At 34.1% G+C, this 21,579-nt stretch overlaps 4 protein-coding genes across 7 annotated transcripts; 3 read left to right on the plus strand and 1 right to left on the minus strand.

The window, feature by feature from the left end:
• Positions 1 to 564: 564 nt before the first annotated feature.
• Positions 565 to 2,709, minus strand: LOC107192055 (N-acetylglucosamine-6-sulfatase-like; the record flags this gene model as incomplete). The annotated part of the gene is made up of 9 exons (XM_015581240.1): positions 565 to 795; positions 874 to 990; positions 1,066 to 1,358; positions 1,435 to 1,636; positions 1,705 to 1,878; positions 1,944 to 2,105; positions 2,186 to 2,392; positions 2,489 to 2,548; positions 2,629 to 2,709. Coding segments are annotated over 9 exons (1,464 nt in total), but the record flags the coding sequence as incomplete, so codon positions are not given.
• Positions 2,710 to 5,882: 3,173 nt separating this feature from the next.
• LOC107192042 (protein zer-1 homolog) lies at positions 5,883 to 9,171 on the plus strand. The gene is made up of 10 exons (XM_015581221.1): positions 5,883 to 6,357; positions 6,619 to 6,886; positions 6,981 to 7,305; positions 7,388 to 7,593; positions 7,680 to 7,851; positions 7,935 to 8,258; positions 8,333 to 8,482; positions 8,557 to 8,809; positions 8,907 to 9,052; positions 9,154 to 9,171. The coding sequence occupies exons 1-10, from the start codon at positions 5,883 to 5,885 to the stop codon at positions 9,169 to 9,171; spliced, it is 2,337 nt and encodes a 778-aa protein (XP_015436707.1).
• Positions 9,172 to 10,523: 1,352 nt separating this feature from the next.
• On the plus strand, positions 10,524 to 18,005 carry LOC107192049 (FK506-binding protein 5-like). Of its 4 annotated transcripts, none has more exons than XM_015581232.1 (12): positions 10,524 to 10,640; positions 11,263 to 11,337; positions 11,794 to 11,990; positions 12,102 to 12,169; positions 12,279 to 12,356; positions 13,987 to 14,453; positions 15,201 to 15,360; positions 15,466 to 15,627; positions 16,114 to 16,608; positions 16,684 to 16,819; positions 17,026 to 17,254; positions 17,330 to 18,005. In XM_015581232.1, exons 2-12 carry the CDS (start codon positions 11,312 to 11,314, stop codon positions 17,880 to 17,882), a joined length of 2,571 nt encoding a protein of 856 aa, XP_015436718.1. In that variant the 5' UTR covers positions 10,524 to 10,640; positions 11,263 to 11,311; the 3' UTR covers positions 17,883 to 18,005. The 4 variants fall into 4 exon arrangements, with proteins under 4 accessions (XP_015436718.1, XP_015436719.1, XP_015436720.1 ...); XM_015581233.1 differs by having other exon boundaries at positions 17,029 to 17,254; XM_015581234.1 differs by having other exon boundaries at positions 15,204 to 15,360.
• A 1,189-nt stretch (positions 18,006 to 19,194) lies between these two features.
• Positions 19,195 to 20,639, plus strand: LOC107192057. Its single transcript, XM_015581242.1, has 4 exons — positions 19,195 to 19,448; positions 19,547 to 20,046; positions 20,126 to 20,314; positions 20,389 to 20,639. Exons 1-4 carry the CDS (start codon positions 19,195 to 19,197, stop codon positions 20,637 to 20,639), a joined length of 1,194 nt encoding a protein of 397 aa, XP_015436728.1.
• Positions 20,640 to 21,579: the final 940 nt, after the last annotated feature.

Genomic DNA, 21,579 nt, shown 5'->3' on the forward strand with positions numbered 1-21,579 from the left:
GAGCCTTAATCATTAGAATGAACTAAGAACATAGATATAATTCTTCTTTCTTATTATGTTGTACTCTGATAGCATTTTACCTTAAATCTTTAAATCATTCAAAACGTTTTAATAGATTAAATTTATGGACATTCTCGAAGCACTTCCGCGCGATGTATCTCTTCGTTCAGTTTTCTTTTTCTTTGCCCCCCCCCCCTGCCTTCCACCTCCGAATGGCGCGATTGCTATTCAGATATTCGAACCGCGGGGCTTTAATAAAAATATTTGCTAAGAAAACAGTTTGCCTGAGATACCCGGGAAGCAAGACGAGTTATTCTTATATCCAGATTCGCTGCGTATTCTCCGCCCACGATTTCCATAAATGCAGTAATTCGAAGTAAGACGGCCGCTGGCGTTTCCAACTTTTAATGGTATACCTTCGTAAACGCAATAAGTATAAAATGAATTTGTCAATAAACGGGTGTCTCTCCTGATTCATTTGTTTATTACTTTTATTTTATTTAAAAAACAAAACACGCGTATAACATTCATGAAAAGTCAAATATTATAATTATTTGTCCAGAATATATACTTATATATATAAAATATGATTAATATTTATTTATACATTTTGTTAGTTATGAAGCCCTAAATGTATGTGTTCTCTGTATTTGTAAAAACACAGTCCTCATCTTTGCAGACAGACATTCTTTTCAAGCGCTTTCTGAATCTATATCTGTGATTGCGCTTCATGCTGTATCCAATATTTTGCATTTGGTAATTGTCTGTAGTAATATTATATGCTTCAATGTAGTGCTGATAAACAACGAACAAACATTACTAATACGCTACTTCAACAATATGAAATGCACACTGACTTGTTAATGTTAATACCTGGTCATCCTCAAAAATGCAGAAGATATTATTGTATTTTGGTGAAACACGACGTATGCAACTAAATGTATTATTAGCAGCATCTTGACATTTACATGCCATGTCTTTCATACACTCCTATAAGCATTGTAACATTACATAATATAATTTTGCTATTAGTTGCAATGTGCCTACCATATGTATGAAACTTACTGATAGATTAACATCATTATCACTTGGACAACCTGATGATGGGATAGCCTTAGATTTTTCTCCCCTATACTCTATTAATAGGGTTCTATCCTGTGGCAATATCTTTTTTAATAAAGAAGATCCATCTGATGGATGTTCTATACCAGCTATTTGTAAAATTGTAGCAAATAAATCAACGCTACTAACAGGTGCAGAAACTTTGGATGGTACAATTCCAGGACCACGTATGAGTAATGGAACTCTAATATCTGACTCATATGGTTGACGCTTATCTATAGGCATACTGAACTGACCTAAAAATGTAATATATAAAATAAGTTTATATATAGACTCTGCAGTGTTACTTGTGTTGCATATAATATTAATTACCAATATGATAACCGTTATCAGATGTAAATATGATATTGGTATTGTTCAAAAGATTCTGTGATTTCAAAAATTGATATACATTTAGTACAAGCTCATCAACAGCTACCAATGTTTCCCATCTGCGTCTATATATATCATCTAACTGTGGTAGAACATTGTTAGGTAGTGGAGATGGACCCCTTCTCACTAACCAATGCTTATCCTATTGTGTAATGTACTTAACATCAATACAAAATAATATAAAAGAATATAAAATGCATTACATTATACCATTTGTGTAGGTGTATTAAAATTAGGTGTTCTTTTGGCTTTTACATCCTTGTACTTGTCATTATGTCTTACTGCTGGTATAAAGGGTGCATGAGGTGCTGGAGGTGCTAGAACCATAAGGAATGGTTCACTATCTGGACTGCGAGTTTTAATGAAATCTGTTGCTAGATTACTCTAAAACAATGTAATTTTAGATTTACAATCCTGAAGGACCATGAACAATATCATGTTACACTTACAATTACATCAGTAAGATATTCAGTTGGTTCATTGCCATATTCCTTTGTAGTACCATTTATAGACAAAGTATAATTATAATATTTTGAATTGCCAATAAGGCCAGCCCACCAATCCCATCCTATTGGTACATGATTTGGACCACCCACAATATGATGTCCATACTTTGGTCATTTTTGCAAATAAATTTCAAATTTCATTTATACATTTAATTACAAAGTTTCACATAATCTTATGTATTTACCTGATTTAGATATTTTCCAGCATAGAAGGTTGTATATGACATTTCCTGTTTTAAATGTGCTGCAAATGTATTTGGTTCTTGAAGTTCTTGCCATTTAATGCTATTGCAACCCCCATGAATTGAATTATTTACTACTAAATGATTATGCTGATATCTCCCAGTTAAAATAGAAGCCCTATTTGGGCAACAAATAGGAGAGGCAACAAACTAGTTTTTAAATAAATTATTATTAATTACATTGAATTATACATGTTTAAGTTATAATAAAGCCAGATTGAAAAAACTTTATTCTTTGCTACTTACACAATTTGAAAATGTTGCACCTCTACTACCAATTAAATCTAACGTATTTGTCATTGGTGTCTGAAATTACACATAATCGTTTTTACATACTACTAATACGTTAATTTTGAACGTTATTTTCTTTTTAATTTCACATTTACCATTCCATCAAGAAACACGTCCAAATCATCTGCGACAATTAATACAATATTCTCGGCACTATACGTCAACGATAGGTAATTTATAAAAATACCAAATAATGGAATAATCATTTTTTCAAACTTTATCGATACCATACACATTAGAAACACAATTTTACTGATAGAAATCAACAGAAATCACCGACGAGGTATACTCGTGCCGAAATAGATATCAAAAGAAATATGCTATTTATTGTGTAGTCTTCTGCTCCAATAGTATTCAATAATAATTGCTGATTGTTGTTGTTTTTTTAATTATTATTTAGTATTGTTAAATACATTCAGTAAGCATTTGTTTATTGCATCATTTGGGACTGTAGACAGACATAGAAATTAGACTGCGCGTCAGCCTGAAACGGTGAAACCCCTGAAACACCTGAAACGGACTTCCCAACTTTAGAAAGAGGTACCTAGATAGTTTTCGAAGAAGTTGGCATCCCATTCTAATATGACTACATAAGTGGCGAGCATTAAAAATGACGTGAACTGCTACTTGTGAATCACTCGTGATTCGATCACGTTCGTTGCCAATCACGGTGATATTTCACAGTGATTCGTGATTTCTCGTGATCGTTTCTGATTGGTGGAGAAACCTAACAGTTCTTTACACGCGACACGTAATCTGTATATTTTATATTAACGACATCAAAACAAAAATTCGAATTACATCGTATAAAGTGAAAGAATAATTAGAAGCAATGAAGAATAATGAATAAATTAATGATTATAAATTATAATCTACATGTTACGATCGCAGTGAGCAATTAACTCAAGATAACAAAATCGCAATCACGGTCGTAAATGAAATTAAATCACGACTTAGTTCACTTTGGACAACTCTTACAACGTTATACTCACAGCTTTCATGTTGACCAAGCATTCGATTTGTAGCTTAAAGAACGTAGATTAATTCCCTGTCATTAACAATAACAATAAACGACCAGAACACTATATAAATTGCATTTAATCGCGGAATACCACTATTTTTTCAACCGGTGGCGCCACCCGTGGCAATTCGCTCAAACTACTAGCCAAATCATACCGATCGGTGAGTGAAAATTCCTAGTGATGGAAAAATGCGAATATCTCAGTAATTAAGTACTTACAACGAACGTCATTAGTCTTAAATTGTTCCTCAGGACTTAATGCATGGATTCAATAGTGCAGAACTCCTAAATTAGTAAAATTAGTTATGCCTGTATTACCGTAGCCCCTTATGGGGCGGCAACCCTACTTGCAACAGATTTCGATTACATTTACACCGCTGAACGGGCATCATTTTTCCTCGTCACGCATTAAATTCGAAGTTTGAACAATGTAGAATAATACTCTCTAACGGCTGGGAACCAATAATTACAAGAACATTGTGAAAATCACAATTATTTGCAACAGTTCACACTGCATCTCGTCATGCGTACCCCGTTTAGTTCACTTTGGACAGCTCTTACACCGTTATACGGATAGCTTTCGTCTAGATAAAGCACACGATTTGTAGCTGAAAGAACGTAGATTAATGCCCTGCCATTAACAATGACAATAAACGATCAGAACACTATAAAAATCGCATTTAATCGCGGAATACCACTATTTTTTCGACCGGTGGCGCCACTTGTGGCAATTCGCTCAAACTACTAGCCAAATCATACCGATCGGTGAGTGAAAATTTCTAGTGATGGAAAAATGCGAATATCTCAGTAAATAGGCGTTTAAAATGAACGCAGTTAGTCTCAAATTACTCCTGATGTCCCAGTGCATCGACTCAATACCGTAGCAACCCATAATTGGAAGAATTATTTCTGTCAACACTGTATATGTACTATCAACACTGGTAGAAATAATTCCTCTAATTATGGGTTCTGCTGCATTCAGTCGACGCACTGAATAGTGGGATATAATTTAAGACTAGCAACGTTATCTTTGAGCGCCTAATTACTGAGATATTCGCATTTTTCCATCACTAGAAATTTTCACTCACCGATCGGTATGATTTGGCTAGTAGTTTGAGCGAATTGCCACAAGTGGCGCCACCGGTCGAAAAAATAGTGGTATTCCGCGATTAAATGCGATTTTTATAGTGTTCTGGTCGTTTATTATTATTGTTAATGGCAGGGCATTAATCTACGTTCTTTCAGCTACAAATCGTGTGCTTTATCTAGACGAAAGCTATCCGTATAACGGTGTAAGAGCTGTCCAAAGTGAACTAAACGGGGTACGCATGACGAGATGCAGTGTGAACTGTTGCAAATAATTGTGATTTTCACAATGTTCTTGTAATTATTGGTTCCCAGCCGTTAGAGAGTATTATTCTACATTGTTCAAACTTCGAATTTAATGCGTGACTATATCTGACTATTGATTATTATAAAACAAATCAGGAGCAATTTTTTGGTGCCATAATATTTATATAAAAAGGCCATATATTACCTATTTTGTATACAACAAGTTTTTGCTTTTTCTTTTGCGAATATCTTATTAACTATAAACAGTGCTGTGGGAGCAATTTCAGATTCGGAAGAAGCAAATTGGGAGCAATTTTTTGAGATATAAATCGTTAAAATACGTTAACATTTGGCGCCAACTATTCTGCGGTCCTGAATTCACTGTTCTCATAATGTAGAGGGCAGCAGAAATCTCTGATTTTTTACACGATCGGTATTTCAGAACAAGAGTTGCAAAGTCCCGTAAGATGTTAGGTCTATTCTATATCTCGTCTGTGGTAAATGTAATATACTGGTGTAGACACTGGTGGACGCTAGCGTCCCACATAATCGGGTCTTAAAAATATAGTGGATGTTAGGTCTATTCTTATGTACCTCGTTTGTGGTGTTATAGTCAAGTACTTAAGGATAGCGTCACTACGGTAGTCAAAGGAAATGTCAAAATTCCAAGAGTAAGCACAATCATATACCTAGTTACACAGCTGGTCGTGTTGGATGAATTTCATTGACCGTCCAAAAATCTGAGTAACGTTTATTTTGGACTCGTCTAGTGAGCGATTCGACACCGTGTCGACTGTACGTATATCGGCGTTGTTGCTCGACGACCGAGAACGGAAGATGTAAATAAAAAAAGTATACGCGACGCAGCGAATTTGGGAAATGATGCCTGAGACCTGAGATGATGCGTTTGACGTATTTGACAGTTGAAATTGCGTAATTGTGGTCAGCGTTTTCTTATGAGACTTTTAACGGAATTTCTGTAAATTTCCGTACAGAATGGCGGACATAGAAGACTTATTTCGTTTAGATCAATTTGTCGGTTCTGAAACTTTAGCGGAACTTTGTTTCAAAGTGATCTGCAAGGATTTGGACATCATCTCAGAGAAAAATGAATTGGGAAAAGAAGTCGCATTACGAAGTCTCTTGACGGGATTGGTCTTGCCAAGCGAGATATGCGACAAACTTATCGAATACGTTCTTCGGAGCGACACGATAGAATTTCATGATGAATTCTTTCACGTGTTCCGGGATACGTCGAGAACCAAACTGAAACGTGTCAAAGTCGTAAGATCTAATATGGCTAATTACTCGGCAAAGATTCTGACTTCCCACAAACTTGTTGAATTAGAACTTACTGATTGCGTTAATGTAACAGAAGCTACTATAGAATATATAAATGCTAATGCAGACAATCTGCAGAGTTTAACATGTCGTGGTATACATTCTTCTCTTATCCCAGCAAGACTTACTGGTAAGGCTACAAAGCAGCCTTTCTTATTAATTGATAACAGATTGTACATTTTACTCTTTAATTTTAATAGTGTAGTATTTGAAAGAATGTACTTACGAATAATATTATTATTATTACAAAGTAATCCAAGTTTCTTTTGTCTTTATAAGGTGTAAGCTTATTGAAACTAACATTTAAACCGATGATTGTTTAATAAGAGAAATAAGCAACATATATTTAAAAGTATATAAAACTGTTATGTACAAACTGTTTCATTTTCAGAATACCAGAAACGGGGATACGTATTCAAAATACCAAACCTAAGAAGTTTGACTTTAGAATATGTCAGAATTCGTACACCGGAGTATAATTTACTATTGGCTGGAATGACAAATTTGACACATCTGGATTTATCTAATAATTTCCATATAGGCAACTTTGAATTTTTTAGCTCAGTTCCCAATTTAATATCTTTAGTTTTACACAATGTCAAGATTAATTTTCAAGTTCCAGCTTTTCTTGACAATCTTTGTTGCTTGAAGAATTTAAGGTACGCAATGATCTTTAAATTCATTTTTATTACAGTATGAAAGGTTGCGTAATATTTGAAATGGAATATCTAATATTGTACAATTTGTAACTAGGCATTTGGATATTTCACAATTCAACCATGGACATGGAGTATTTGGACATCCTAATATAATCCTATCTGACATAGTGAAGGGCTTACCACACCTAACTTCTTTGGATATTAGTGGTACCAACTTAGCAGGAGTACAAGTAGGAGACAATGGAAGACAAGGAAAAACGCTCAAACGACCTTGTTTCCATGACGCTGATTGCGCGAATACCAGTGAACATTGTGATATACCAGGTCTTGCTTCTAGAGTAGACAGACCTTTACAGTTCTTAGGGCTTTATGGGACAGAATATGAAGCATGTAGAAGACGTAATATTCCAGCTAAATTGGTAAACGATTGTAAAATTTTTATGTAATGTTTATACTTGTTCCCTTTTATGGTTTTAAGTAAACTTGGTTTTTCAATATCAGATAGCAGGAGATGCAAACGAAGACCAAATACTGGTAGCAGCCCATGTTTGCATGAATAGTAAACCTGGTTTCTTACAAAAAATACTGAATGATCTTTATCATGTGTACAGATATGAGAATTTTCACAGAATGGATCAAGCTCTTTGTGCAATATTAGAGGCAATGGAGAAACACCCACTACACAAATATGTGCAAATAGCTGGAAGGTAATTAATCATAAATTGCATAATAATGTGCATACTGAAACATATGTATTTCATGAAAATTAATAAAAATTATATCTTTTCTACAGTGCAACACTGTTTTATGTTGTAAAAATGAAAGAAAAGGGAGAAATAGAACCACGGCTCAAAGAAAGAATTATTCGCACTCTTCTCACTGGAATGAGCAATTTCAAAGATGAAGAAACAATGATGCGCAATGGTTGTCTAACGCTAAATCAATTTCGTATACCACAGGACGTTGTACGTAATAATTATCTGAAATAATAATTCTAATTCCTATTACAATATATTCTTTTTTTTTCATGTTACTTACACTTCGAAAGATGTCAAATTATGAAGCATTGGTAAAACTGCTTTTATATTCAGCCAAGCATGCGGAGCAGGAAGGTTACGTTCAGCGTATTGGAATATTTCTTTTGAATAGTTTAGCATGTCAAGTAACAGGCAGGGAGAAACGTTTATTAGGCAATCTCGGTTGTATCAAGACAATGCTTGAATTAATCGAATATAGAGTTGAATTTGATATATTCGACGATGTTCTAGAGGTAGCATGGTCAACTATGTGGAATATGACCGATGAGACTCCCATAAATTGTGAACGATTCTTTGATGAAAATGGCATGGAGTTTTTCCATAAGTGTGTCAAGGTATGTAACATCGAAGTTTGAATGATATTAACGCATAAAGGAATACTAAATGTTTAGAAACAAAGTTTGCACAGAAATATCGCCACAAGGAAGAATTATTGAAGAATATGATGGGTTTATTGGGTAACGTAGCTGAGGTACAACATCTGAGAGCACATCTGGTACAACAACAATACATTAAACTTTTTGCAAACTTATTACATTCTGACAGTGAGGGTATCGAGGTATTTTACTTTGTATAGAATTGATTAAATTCGTATTTATATAGTACCTATTATTATAATTCTTCTGTGCTTAGATACCTTATAATGCTGCTGGTATATTAGCTCACATAGCATCCGATGGCGTTGAAGCATGGACGGTGAAAAGACCAAGTCGAAATGAAGTGCTGGAGCTTATGGTTAAAGCCAGTGAACAGTGGGATATGTTTTCTGAGCGTAATATCAATTATCGCTCATTTTTACCTTTACTGCGTTTGTTAGATGTGTATCATACACCACAATGCCAGCATTGGGCAGTTTGGGCTCTTGCTAATCTTACAACTGTTTATCGTAAGTACATGAAACTTAATTTTATTCTAATGATCTTCGTCTGAACAGAAATGTAACTGTCTTAAATATTTTTTACTGAAACTATATTTTCTTGCAGCTCATAAGTATTGCATACTGGTTATAGAAGAAGGAGGCATTGAGAAATTAAATACTTTAATGTCCGATCCAAGACCATATGAGCGTATTAAAGCACTTGCACACTTTGTAGTTGTGAATTGCTGTCATTACAGTAGCAATTCAGTAGTACTTTAAACAGAGAATATGGTTCATCGAAAATAATTTTCATTATTATAATTGATACGTAACATTTTTAGAAGTAAAATATTTCGTATTTCTACTTCTAGGCACAGAAGTGTGAGTAAGATTATAACGACGTAACATGGAAATATTTGTATGATCACTTATTAAGATGTACATTGGAAATTGAATGAACGTTCAAACAATTTTACTCGTACTGTTATTATATGAGCATTACGTTGCATAGTTTATTTATTACATGTTATAGTATACTTCTGGAAAATGCGCGAAAAAATATATTACTGTATTCTTACTTATTAGGTCGACACAAAATATTTTTGATATTTATTACCAATCTTTATAAATACTATTCAAATTGAAACATGTTCTCGGTTTATGTAAATAGTTACCTTGTATTATAAACAAGAAAAAAAGCTAGACTAATATAGCTATAGTTATATTCTTCTGTTTTAAAAGCCAATAATGAACTGTTTGTCGTTTTAAGCTTATGTTAAGTTTCATATGTCCTGTGTGGATTTCTTTGTAGATATGTACATCATAAGTCACTTTTTCAATTGCCATTATGTCTTATTGTTTGGAAAACCTTCGAATAGGAAAATACATTAGGCTACTATATATGTAAATAGAAGTAAGGATAATGATGCAAAATTAATTAGATTTCTGTATTTGTACATCTACACTATTACAGTCGAAATTCTTTCAGATAGTAACACTATTCTCAACCACAATTAAGTGATGAAACAAATATTATATGCGGTTTTATGATAAATTTACAGATTTCAGTTATAGATTTGAATAACTTTAACAGAAACATTATGCAAATTGTCATCTAATCTAATTGATTGTTACCATAATCGTTATGTAATATTAACGTACGTGTGTAATGAATTTGCAAAAAATTCCTGATATGTTTAATGTACCACATATAATTATATAAGACTGAATTGCAGTTTTCATTTTTTATCCCTCACAAACCTATCTAAACAATACTATACATTTAAAAGCAGAAAGTAATTGATATGATAATTATATTCAATATTCTCACAATATTACAAAAAGTCTGATATTTTGATCTATAATGTAATAATAAGAAAATATAGGTATTTTCTTCTTAATAAAAATGGGAACAAATTTATGTTTGAATAGGTATTACATCAATTGAAAGCTTTAAATGACGATCGATTCAGGATACATGACATGGTTCAAGTTCGATAGATCTACATCATAAAAAAAAACAAATCTTTTTTAAATATTAAATACATACTACATAAAATTAATTTATGAATAATTATTAATTTGTTGCTTTCTAGTTATACGAAATGAGTAAGTCATCGTACTATTAAAACATGATGGTAAGGGACGATAACAGCGACTTCCGGTTCTATTCCTTCATTCCCGGCGATCGAAGATCTCGGAAGAAGAGTGACGCCACAGCCCAAGGGAAAGACGACATTTTACCTGATTCGCGCGTCCACGGCATGTGTAAGGAGATTCATGTGAAATACATGAATCTTATTGTACAAATTTCACACGGTAGCGTCTCGTAACAGAAAAATTCACGTGTTTTCGTCAGGTAAGTTTCGTACGGCTACAAGCACATGATTTTCCCGATAAATGGTTATTTCGAAATTTTTGCAGAGTGGGATCATTCATCATACGAAAAACAGAATAACGTTATTGATTTTCGTAATAGAAATACAGATAGTTTTGTTTAATAAGCTATATATTTCAATGTAGAAACATGTGTAACATGTCTTCTCGTAAATTGAAATATTTATGGTACATGATTGCACGCCGGATAGTGCGCATAGAGTTCTGTAATTGCAAGCAACAATGAAGAAAATTTAATATACATCCCATTTACCTTCGTATTAACATTAATCGAAACTTTTATATTTTACGACGCAAATAACCATTAAAGCGATTATCATTTCTAAAAAGCTAATGCTAATTGTGAACCTCAGAATATAAGTTCAGCAGAAGTTCTACTCTTAGCAAAAATTTTACCTATGTAACCGATAAAATCATATGATTATTGAACAAATAATAATAGTTTTCTAAGAGATAGTCTGAGTTTGTTTAATTATTGAAAACTCTTGGCAATGAAATTGTTCAGTACATCATGTTTGATCACCTTTAATCAATATATATAAATTATTTGTTACAATACATAAATATTCCTGTTTTGTCCATAGACCTTTGACACCATATCTGACATCTATAAGTCATCTGTAATTCATAATTATGAGTTACAGCTACATTAAATCAAGGTTGGTAACAATAGAAACCATACTTGTAGATTATAAACTATCAAGACGTTGGATTTTTATCTTTAAATTTATATACTATAGATTTGTTTCATATGTATAATAAATTAGACTAATTCCAAATTTAGGAATATGTATATATATATGTATAAGGTTTTTGGTGACAACGTAAATTTGGTGAACAAATAATCACTTACAAGATTAATTTTTCAAAATTGTGTACCTATAGGTGTTAAGAAATATCTTAATCATATAATTACACCTTCAGAGGATATATTTTCCTAGATCTTTTTCATGTAAAATGTCATTTTTTTAAAGAGCAAACTTAATAAACTCTGGCTCTGGGGTCCAAGTATATTTATTTTGTACAAGAAAAGAAAGGACTAATATTGGCATATGAAATGGTTAACACTAATTATTAAGGAACTATATACGATAAAATGTGTATCATTTTTTCAGCTCAAGTATGAGCTCCCGTGGCCGTGGATTTAGTTCCCGCGGAGGCAGTTCTTACAGAGGAAGAGGTGGTGGTGGAAATGAATGGAACAGTTCACCAGGAGGAAACATGTCTAGTAGAGGAGGTTATTCTTCTTCTAGAGGTGGAAGATTTAAATATTCAACAACCAGTTATGACTCTCGGTCAAAATACAATTCTGGTTAGTTTAGACTTTGGGTTTGAAAGTTAAATACATCAATAAATTTGCATAAATCATTGATTCATAACAAATAAATGTATTCGCTAAGATTCGTGTTTGTATGTATAATAGGAGGATCTGAGAGATACTCCAGTAGAGGAGGAAGAGGTGAACATTCGAACAGTTATAAAAGGCCAAGGGTATGTATATAAATAAATTATTATTAATGAATCAATTGTTTAATGTTGTAGAGGTATTTTCTATCTATATAAAATTGCTGACTCACCTCGTATATAAAATATTTTTTAGGATTCTTACTCTGGAAGGGATGAACACAGATCATCCAGTGATTCAACCCGTAAAAGGATGAGAAGTGATTCCTACCAGGTATGTATGTTATAAGATAAATGCAGAGACTTTATTGTTACAAGACAGATCTTGAATGAGTATTAGTCTATTTTGTTCGAATCTCCTGCAGTGCTGTGGTCAAGGACTATTTTTCCATCTTGAAAGTCCTGCTTCACAAAGAATTTTTCAATGAATGTAGTATGAACGATGGTCCTGAAAGATTTTCATTGAGAAGGAATAAGCACTAATTTGGAATATTATGTTCCATATGAAAAGCATTTTCAGGACACTCGTCTATGCATTTTTTTTTCCTTAAATTCACAAAAGTAGTAGGCAAGGCATTCATAAGTCGTCATACTTTCCTTTCAAGCGACGAGCCAACGGCTACTTGAACACCCATTCTTTTTGCGTTGGGACACTACTGGTGGAACACTGCGAAAACATCACATAATTAAAAGATGAAATACACCTAGATGGTATTTATATTATTCCCTGCACATAGTTGCATTAAATATTGAGAGCAACCTGCAAAGTATCAGAACGAACAGATGGATAGATATATACATACATATATATATGTATAGATAAATATGAATTTTAAGATGCTGACATAACATCTGTATTGTTCTTTCTGTAAAACAATGTGTGCAACTGAACCAGTTTCCTGCACAATACAGAACAATCATTGAGATGTTGACAGCATCGCTGCATTGCCGCAACCGCACAAATTTCTAACAAAACACTACTTCATGCAGTTTTCCAAATTACATCAGTTCGAACTGTTTCATTGGGATGAAATAAATTGTCAGTAACATCAGCGTAATCATAGACCTTTCCAATATAAAAAACACGTATCCTACGTTACGTTCTGTTAACAATGACTGAGAGAAATCGGACATTTTTTATGTACACATATAACTCTACCGTGGTACCTGCAGGTAGACTTTGAAACTAGAATACATGCTGAAAAGCTTTGCACGAGCAATGGAGGTATACAAAGTATTTTTCCATCATGTATCTTGTCCTTAAAGACATACTGTGCAAGGATATATAATTAGAACTGCAATTTTATTAGTTTTATTCGATTTTGTGGTCCGTGTGAGATGTATAGAGCATTGTATGAAAAAGTGGTTTACAAATAAAAGTATATAAAAACGCATCTGTCCTTGTACCATCAAAATTGGAAAGGTCTATCAGCAATTAATCCAGAATCATGCAGAATTTAATTCATTCGATATCTTCAAGGGAATGAAAATGCTGATCATAGCTACAGTTCAGAAATCATGTCAAGCCAGTGAAAATGGCAAAGATGCTATTAATATTTTTTGAAAAGTAAAGATCATTTTTACATAAGTGAAGTATAGAAAAAAAAAGCGGTACTTATATTTGAAACACGAGAGACAAAACGTAACTTAGGTGCTCTTCAAGATTTTGTACTAGACGATTGGCACTGTAATGAGAGGTAAATAAGGGAGTGCAAAAGAATGGCCAGAGTGGAATTAAAGAATAAATAAAAAGTAATAAAGTGTATGGAGGATATATGATAGGAGGGAACAATGGGGAGAAATGTATCTAGAGTAACAAAAAAAGAGAGAGAGATAGAGAGAGAGAAGGGCAGGAAAAGAGAAAGATGCATTGGGAAGGAGCACAACTGAATTTGATTTGGCAGGGTGGAGGTAGCGGTAGCGGCTCACAGAGGTATTCTTCGTCGTATGGTGGTTCGTCTGCGTCAACACCTTATGACGATAATAAGGGATCGTCATCCTCGGCCGTGTATGAGGACAAGAGACAGAGTGAGCGAGCCTCGTCATACCACCGCTCAGAGGATCGTCATTCGGCATCACGGAGCTATGCACCTCCACCACCCCCTCGGATTAGCGATATGGCACCTCCGACACAGAGATATAACTCGAGCCGAGGGCGAATATCGCATCAAAGCTCAAACTATCGAGGTCGCATTTCAACACGCGGCAGCGGTAGAGGGGGTGGATTCCATCGCATGAGCTCTCGATCGGACGTCGTCATGGCTCGCAAGCGTACTCTGCACTCGCTCGACTATCGACGCAAGCTGCTAGGATCGCGATCGCGAGACTACATCCAGCGTGTGCGCATGACCACTACCAAAATGCGCAGGAGGTAATTAATTAATAAATCACTTACCAACTGCAATACCGTCCTAGTAGCCTGCTTGCTTATTTGTCAGTAAACGAACTGACTATAATCCGACTATATGACATGAGTGTCGAAAGACGAATGATAGACATAAAAAAAAATGGTAACAGAAAACATATATATATATATACATAAAAATAATAATAATAATAATAAAACATGACACAAATGATCGCACGAAATACCAAATATGTATTCTACTGTCGAGAGGCAAACTTTTCGCAGGGTTCTAAATAAAGAGGGAATTGATATTCTGATACACATAGATACCAATGTGTGTGTGTATCAATTGAAACACAATGTAATTACTTTTGATATGAGAACTACTATAATACTTGTACTTTACGAGATCATTACGTTTGTCATTCTTACACATAGCGGTGACTAAAAATAAAAATGAGTATATAAGAACGTTGTTTCTTAGATGTATTTTAAAATACGCGAAAATGCGAATGACATATAAATAAGAGCACAATATAAATGCGATGCAAAAAGGCTGCATAGTTCAAGACCTTTATTGCAATACGAAATGCATTCATTCATATGTATGGGGGATAAAAGAAACAAACTAAATAACATATCGCGATATTTACCGTATGTCGACTAAGAGAAAAAAAAAAGGTTTTGGTTGATGATATAATGAAAGACAAAGGAACCAGAACAAGATGAAGGGAAATAATGTAAGTCAAAACAAAATTGCTGTGTCATTAGTAGCGGTACTACTAGGCTATCCGGAAGTAAAAAGGAGTCAGGATCAGGAACCAGCATGAAGGACAAGGATAGAGAGATGACCAAAGCTATTAACGCTGAATTTTCCGATGACGACGAAGAGGATGATGATAATAAAAGTAATTGGGACGACGACGAAAAGGTAACTCCGTAAGACTGCTATAAGTACTTTTTCCCCTATTACGTCTAACCTGACACGTGCTATCGATAGCAATACTGACTATAATATTTAACGACGTTAATTCAGCCGCATGATCGTGATGATGAGGAAGAAGAAGAGGAGGAAGAGAAAAAGAAAAAAGATGACAAGCGAAAGAAAGAGAAGCAGGAACGAGAAAGACAGAATACTGAAGATGAAGAAGAAAAGGAAGATGATGTGAAAGAAGATGATGATGATCACAAACATGAGGTATGTCTGTCACTGGGATATTAAATATAACACCGTTAATTATGGGTATTCATAGTAATTAGTGTGGTAGGATGTAGTAATTACTATACAGGGTGTAACAAAAATGTTGCAGGTCCTTGATCTGGAACACTCGTAAGACGATGTGGAACAAGATTTTCCTTGGCAAAAATGTTATCCGAGACTTTCTTAGCGAGATATTAACGAAAAACACCGACCAATAAAGAGTGTGAGTCTGCCGACCGAGTTCCCGCGGTAACGTTGGCTACACGGCTGCGATTGGTAGCCTCTGATTGGTCAGGATTTTTCGTTAATATCTCATTAACAAAGCCTCGGATAACATTTTTGCTAAGAAAAAACTTGTTCCAAATCGCCTCACGAGTGACCCATTTCAGGGACCTTCAACATTTTTGTTACACCCTGTATAAATATAGTAATTATGAATGATTGTTGCATTGCCTTAAATGTTTTCATTGCCTATGTCTCTAGGACGATGAAGACGATGTCGATGATGAGGAGAGGGATGATAATGATAAAACAGATCACGGTCGAACTACTGGCTCTGAAGAATTGCCCAGTAGAAGAGATGGGAGAAAATTCATTAAACTAACTTGTCCACATTGCGCCCACCGTAGTGTTACTTTCAAAGAGTACTCGTTGCATTTATACTCAGGTCGTCACAGTGCAGCCATGAGGCGAATTGCATCACGGCATAAGGCAACTTTGACGCGTATGCGGGTATTGCAACGACAAGAGCAACGACGTGTTGAAACTCGTGATGCAGTGCGTGGTACTTTACCATCCCGTACCATGTTCTGTCCTATTTGCAAACTGAATTACCGATCCTTGAAAGCAGTACATCAACTATCAGAATCCCATCGTCAAATGAAGCGGTTCCTCACGCCATTCTGCAGAGTCTGTCGCATTCAGTTCCGATCACCCATGCTCTTCGAAACTCACATGTGTTCTTTGGATCACATCAAGGTATCATTTCTGTAACCATATGTGTATATATAATTTCTTACCTCGTCAGTGCATTTTGTACGTATTATTTCTCAGAGGAAGAGTGCATTGAAAGAAAGAATGAATGCTGGAAATGGTGATGCAGAAGCAGATTCCAGTGGCCCCGAAGAAGATGACAAGGAAGTTAATCTTGATAATTTCATGACTTTAGATTCCGTAGGTGATGTTGATGGTAAGTAATCAAATGTTACGGTACTTTTCGAAAATTTTAAATCCTTGCAACTGATTTTAAATGATTAGCGGGTTAAAGTTGGATTATTCACTTCGTCTTAATGAGAATTTCTCTTATATAGAAATCACTGCACAATCTTATTCTTTATAAATATTACAACTCAGTGTGTAAGTTAAATCGAAGTATTGCACAAACGTAACTTCTAGCAGAAGAAGATGAAGAGTCTCCCGAAAAGAAAAAGGAAAAACCAGAAAACGAGGGTACAAGCGAGACAGAAAAGAAACCCAAAAGTAAACAAATGATCAAAGTTGGGGCAGAATACATAAAACGCGTTGAGGTTCAATTTTGTGAACTGTGCAAGGTATATCTGCCACGCAGTGAAAACAGCGAGAGAGCGATAGCGCTTCATTGCTCAACTAGAAGTCACCTTAAACGGTACATATTAAGAGCTTATAATTTCAAAAGTTATTTCGAGCCGAAACAGATACTGATGTAAATTATTTTATACAGGTATGTACGTGATAATGATGATAAAGCACTACGAAGACAAGCGGAAAGGATACATTTGCAATCATCGTCATCTGTTAATACTTCTTCCACGCCAAACACTGTAAAAACTACAGAATGCACTAAATCACCAAGTAGCTCTGAACCACCATCTGCAAATAATACATTAACAACTACTACATCTGACATTACTATTATTACGGAACCTGGTAAAACAGTTGAACAGAAGGGAATCGTTCCTGAACCCGAGAAGAATATGAAGGATAACAAAAATGGACAGGCTGAGGAAGAAGACGATGATGATTATCCAGGCGATAATGCTGATAAATTATGGGATGTCGATAAAGATTTGGTCGACATTTTAAGGGAAACTGAAGCAGGAGCTAAATCAAGTGACGATGAAGATTCGCGTTACGATCGTTTTCGTAATTCAGATAAGAAACAGCCGCATTCTGGGAAAGATAAAGAAAGGGACAGCGAGAAAAACGAAATAGACGAAAAGGAAATCATAAAAAAGCAAGAAGTGAAAGTAAAACTTGAAAAAGTAGACATGTAAAGTTCAAGAATTATTAGTACGTTTCAATCATATCCAGATACATGCTTTTATTGTTTTTTCACAACCCTGTGCGAAATTTTACAAATGCTAGCCATAGAGAACTTGTATGATTATCGTTTTATACAGCAGAATTATTTTTTATGAAATTACGTAATTATTTTCAATCATATTAACAAAAGAAGATATGTACAGTAATATGTTCCGTTTTCAACGAATTTATTGTAGATATAAATCAATTTATTCATAAAGAATCTTAAATTGAATTATAATTTAAGTAAATCATTACTATAATTTCATTTATAAAGTTGTAGAAAGTTAAGCAACTTTATTGTAGACTGTCAAGTTTTCAGATTTTATGTTCACGAAATATTGGACATGTTTGAAATGTACAATTGATACTACAAACTTCACAATGTTCAATTCCTTTGTAATTCAAAACGTCACTACTTCAGCATATTTCGTGACACTAATGTTAACATAAACTGTAAAGGAAATTATTCATATAAGCGTCTTAAGTATAGTTTTAAAAGTAGCGATTATTTGTGCATCACAAAACTATTTGGTGGAAATCTTTAAAGAAAAATAAGTGTCGATTTCTAATTCTTAATGTAAATGGACATATAATAAATTCGCTAACTTATCACGTATAGATACTTATAATAAATACTATTATATAAATCTCAGTGTTTAATTATATCTTCTATATCTGTCCACTCTAATCGAACAACATGAAATTCTTTGGTAGCAAGTTGGCACGGATTATGGTTTAATTTTTACAGAAAAATAAAAAATACTTACGATATATTTTTTACTTTATTCCCTTTTACGTGTAGTTTTAACGCCTTGCTTCGTGTAGATAAGATTGAAACTAACAATTAGAACAAGTTTTATCACAGAATAAAGTTTGAAGTATGTATGAATGCATGTGCAAGAAAATATTGTGCATATAAAGTTGTAGGTAGAAGGTTCATCACTGTAAAGTTTTTGTAACGTATTTAGGCACATGACACATACATAGATTAATTTCATTTGTTTTCGCAAGATGGCTGACATTAAGGGCTTTTTAGAGATGTATCATTTTTTTGTATGATAGACTTATGCAAAGCTCTACAATATAAATACGTTAATTGTATTATTATATTAGATAATATGGAAAAGAAAAGCGCAATGTGACACTTATAGTACAAATTACAAATAGATTCTTTATATTGTATTGCTTTCTTATATTTAGTTAATACATTTTATACACTTTTGCTATTTCTGCATCCTTAACCTTGGTTTTTGTCACAAAATAATCGTTCGCATTCATCTAATGGCAAATATACATTCAATGTTGTCAATAGGACAATATCATGATATATGTACGGAAGTTGTTACTAATGATTGTTCAAATGTAGCTGTTTCTAATATTGGAAATAATTGTAATGAATCAGAACCATTAGAAGATTTACAATGTTTTGTGTGTGATGCAAAAATTCAAGGACGTCATTATGCATTGGCCACGTGTAGAACACAGACATCAAGATCTAAAGTAATAGAAAAGCTTGGAGAATTAGTTGGTGAAAGGTATCATGTTATGTTTCTACATGTAGTTAAATAATTGGATGTAATATTAGGTATTTATCTAAATGCTTTACAGTCATTATCTTTTTCATGTTACACAGATACATGGTAGTAATATCAGAAGATGATGTAATTTGTCGAAGTTGCGCCAATCGTATTAATACACTTGATAGACTTGAAGTTGAGATGATTAATTTACGTGATAATGTCTTGCGATTTTTGGAGCAAAAGTATTCCTTGGAAGAAGGAGAGCTTCTTGGCAGTAACGAAAAGCAAAAACGTTCACAGCCACCACAAATTACAAAGTGTAGCAATCAAACTGTGACTAGTTACCAGAGCAAAAAAAGAGACATTGCTTTGCCTTTTGATGTTACTGAAAAAATAAAAAATAAGAGAAATAATATTTGGTTACAATGCGATAAGTGCCAATATACCACCCTTCATAATTCATTCATGGTACACCATGTTAGAGACCACAGAAAACAGAAATTATTCTGTGACAAGTGTGGCATAGAATTTTTTGGAAGTCAGCAAGACTCCCATAATTGTAATCTGAAAGAACATTTAACTGAACAAAATAGGAATCAAAATGAACAATTAGGTTTTTATAAATTATAACTGTCATACTTTCAGAAATTACAATTTTATTAACTTTTTGAAATATGTTAAATGTTTTACAGAATCATCTATGAACAATATTACTCAAACAATGAACATTCCAATTTTGGACAAAACAATGCAACAGAATGTACCAATCATGACCATTAATACATATTCAGAACCACAAATCTCAAATCATAATGAAAATATACCTATAATAAGATTATCAAACTCGGAAAACATACCAATACAAAACATTTTAACTTCTGGTAAGGATTTTAGTATCTACAGTACCATTTCAATAAAAAAATAATTTCTGCTATCAATATATTTTTAATTGTAGACAATACTGCAAGCAGTCAGCCAATATATGTACGTGTTTTGCAACCAGTTGAAATTAACGAAGCACCAACACATTCTACAATGGTGGGTGTATCAAAGTCTGATTCAGATCTATCAATAAAACAGTTCAAAGACAGCTCAGGAAAGCAAATTTTGACATTAACGGAAGATGGGAATTTGGAAATGACAGAAGTACCATGCTGGAATAATATGCAGTCATCTGAATCACAATCCAATATGACATATCAATGATATAAAGTTACATTATTATATTAAACACAACTTTTATTTAATTATTTTTATTAATGCAACAAGTAACAGTTACTTACAATTTACAAATACATACAACATGTATAGTTTTTAGTTTAAACAATGCTTGTACCAGTCTTCAGCACATTACCCGTCTATTTGTTTTGTTTCTTTAATTAAAATTATAATGCTAAAACCTGGTACTGCTTATTCCTTAAGTAAAAATTGTTTTTATTTAATTGTTCAATGGTTTTTCGTTCGTGATGTCCCTGTTCCATTGTAGAAAACATGGGGTATACAGCTGCTGTTTACTGCAAACTCAACCGAAGAATGGCAAGCCATCAATGACTTTTGAAACATCACCTAAAACAAGAAATTGTTAAAATTCAGCTGAATAATTTCTATGTCGAAAGTTCAGTTATTTCGCTTCCGGAAGAATGAACTTCCGTTGGAGCTGATTATAAAATTTACTTGCAACATGCATTGCTATTTATTGTAGTGTTATGTTTCTATTACCTATGATGCCGCCGATAGTGTCTGCTATACCTTTACCAACATCGTCGGCCGTATTCTCAGCAGCCTCTATGCCTTTCTGAACATCCGTAGCTACGTCTTTAGCAACACCCGCAGCCGCGTCTGCGGCTGTTTTTACACCGTTCTCAACACCGTCAACCACTTTCGAGGTAGTGTCATTTAGTCCATCCAAAGTTTTTTGTACACCTTGATTAAGTCCGCTGATCGTGTTGTTTACAACGTTCGAAACGTCGTTGACGACGTTACCGACGATATCTTGAGCATGTTCAACTATGTTATGGACACCGTCCACGACACCGCCGACAACGTTATGGAGGGTGTTCCCGGCATTCTTTAAAAATTTACCAGCGTCGCCTGCCAGACCGCTACCAATATGTTCGGCATCAGATACTACATTGGAGACCACTTT

Source organism: Dufourea novaeangliae, unplaced genomic scaffold, assembly GCF_001272555.1.
Source record: "Dufourea novaeangliae isolate 0120121106 unplaced genomic scaffold, ASM127255v1 scaffold296, whole genome shotgun sequence".
Classification (NCBI taxonomy): Eukaryota; Metazoa; Arthropoda; class Insecta; order Hymenoptera; family Halictidae; genus Dufourea; species Dufourea novaeangliae.

What these genes read in the sequence shown, in the direction of transcription:
- LOC107192042 (XM_015581221.1), top strand. Translation starts at nt 5,883, where the DNA reads ATGGCGGACATAGAAGACTTATTTCGTTTAGATCAATTTGTCGGTTCT. An exon ending in TATCCCAGCAAGACTTACTG is followed by an intron (nt 6,358 to 6,618) that starts GTAAGGCTACAA and finishes TTTCATTTTCAG; the next exon opens with AATACCAGAAACGGGGATAC. An exon ending in TTTTCCATAAGTGTGTCAAG is followed by an intron (nt 8,259 to 8,332) that starts GTATGTAACATC and finishes AAGTTTGCACAG; the next exon opens with AAATATCGCCACAAGGAAGA.
- LOC107192049 (XM_015581232.1), top strand. Translation starts at nt 11,312, where the DNA reads ATGAGTTACAGCTACATTAAATCAAG. An exon ending in TCGGTCAAAATACAATTCTG is followed by an intron (nt 11,991 to 12,101) that starts GTTAGTTTAGAC and finishes TATGTATAATAG; the next exon opens with GAGGATCTGAGAGATACTCC. An exon ending in TTCCGTAGGTGATGTTGATG is followed by an intron (nt 16,820 to 17,025) that starts GTAAGTAATCAA and finishes CGTAACTTCTAG; the next exon opens with CAGAAGAAGATGAAGAGTCT.
- LOC107192057 (XM_015581242.1), top strand. Translation starts at nt 19,195, where the DNA reads ATGGCAAATATACATTCAATGTTGTCAATAGGACAATATCATGATATA. An exon ending in GGAGAATTAGTTGGTGAAAG is followed by an intron (nt 19,449 to 19,546) that starts GTATCATGTTAT and finishes CATGTTACACAG; the next exon opens with ATACATGGTAGTAATATCAG. An exon ending in ACAAAACATTTTAACTTCTG is followed by an intron (nt 20,315 to 20,388) that starts GTAAGGATTTTA and finishes TTTTAATTGTAG; the next exon opens with ACAATACTGCAAGCAGTCAG.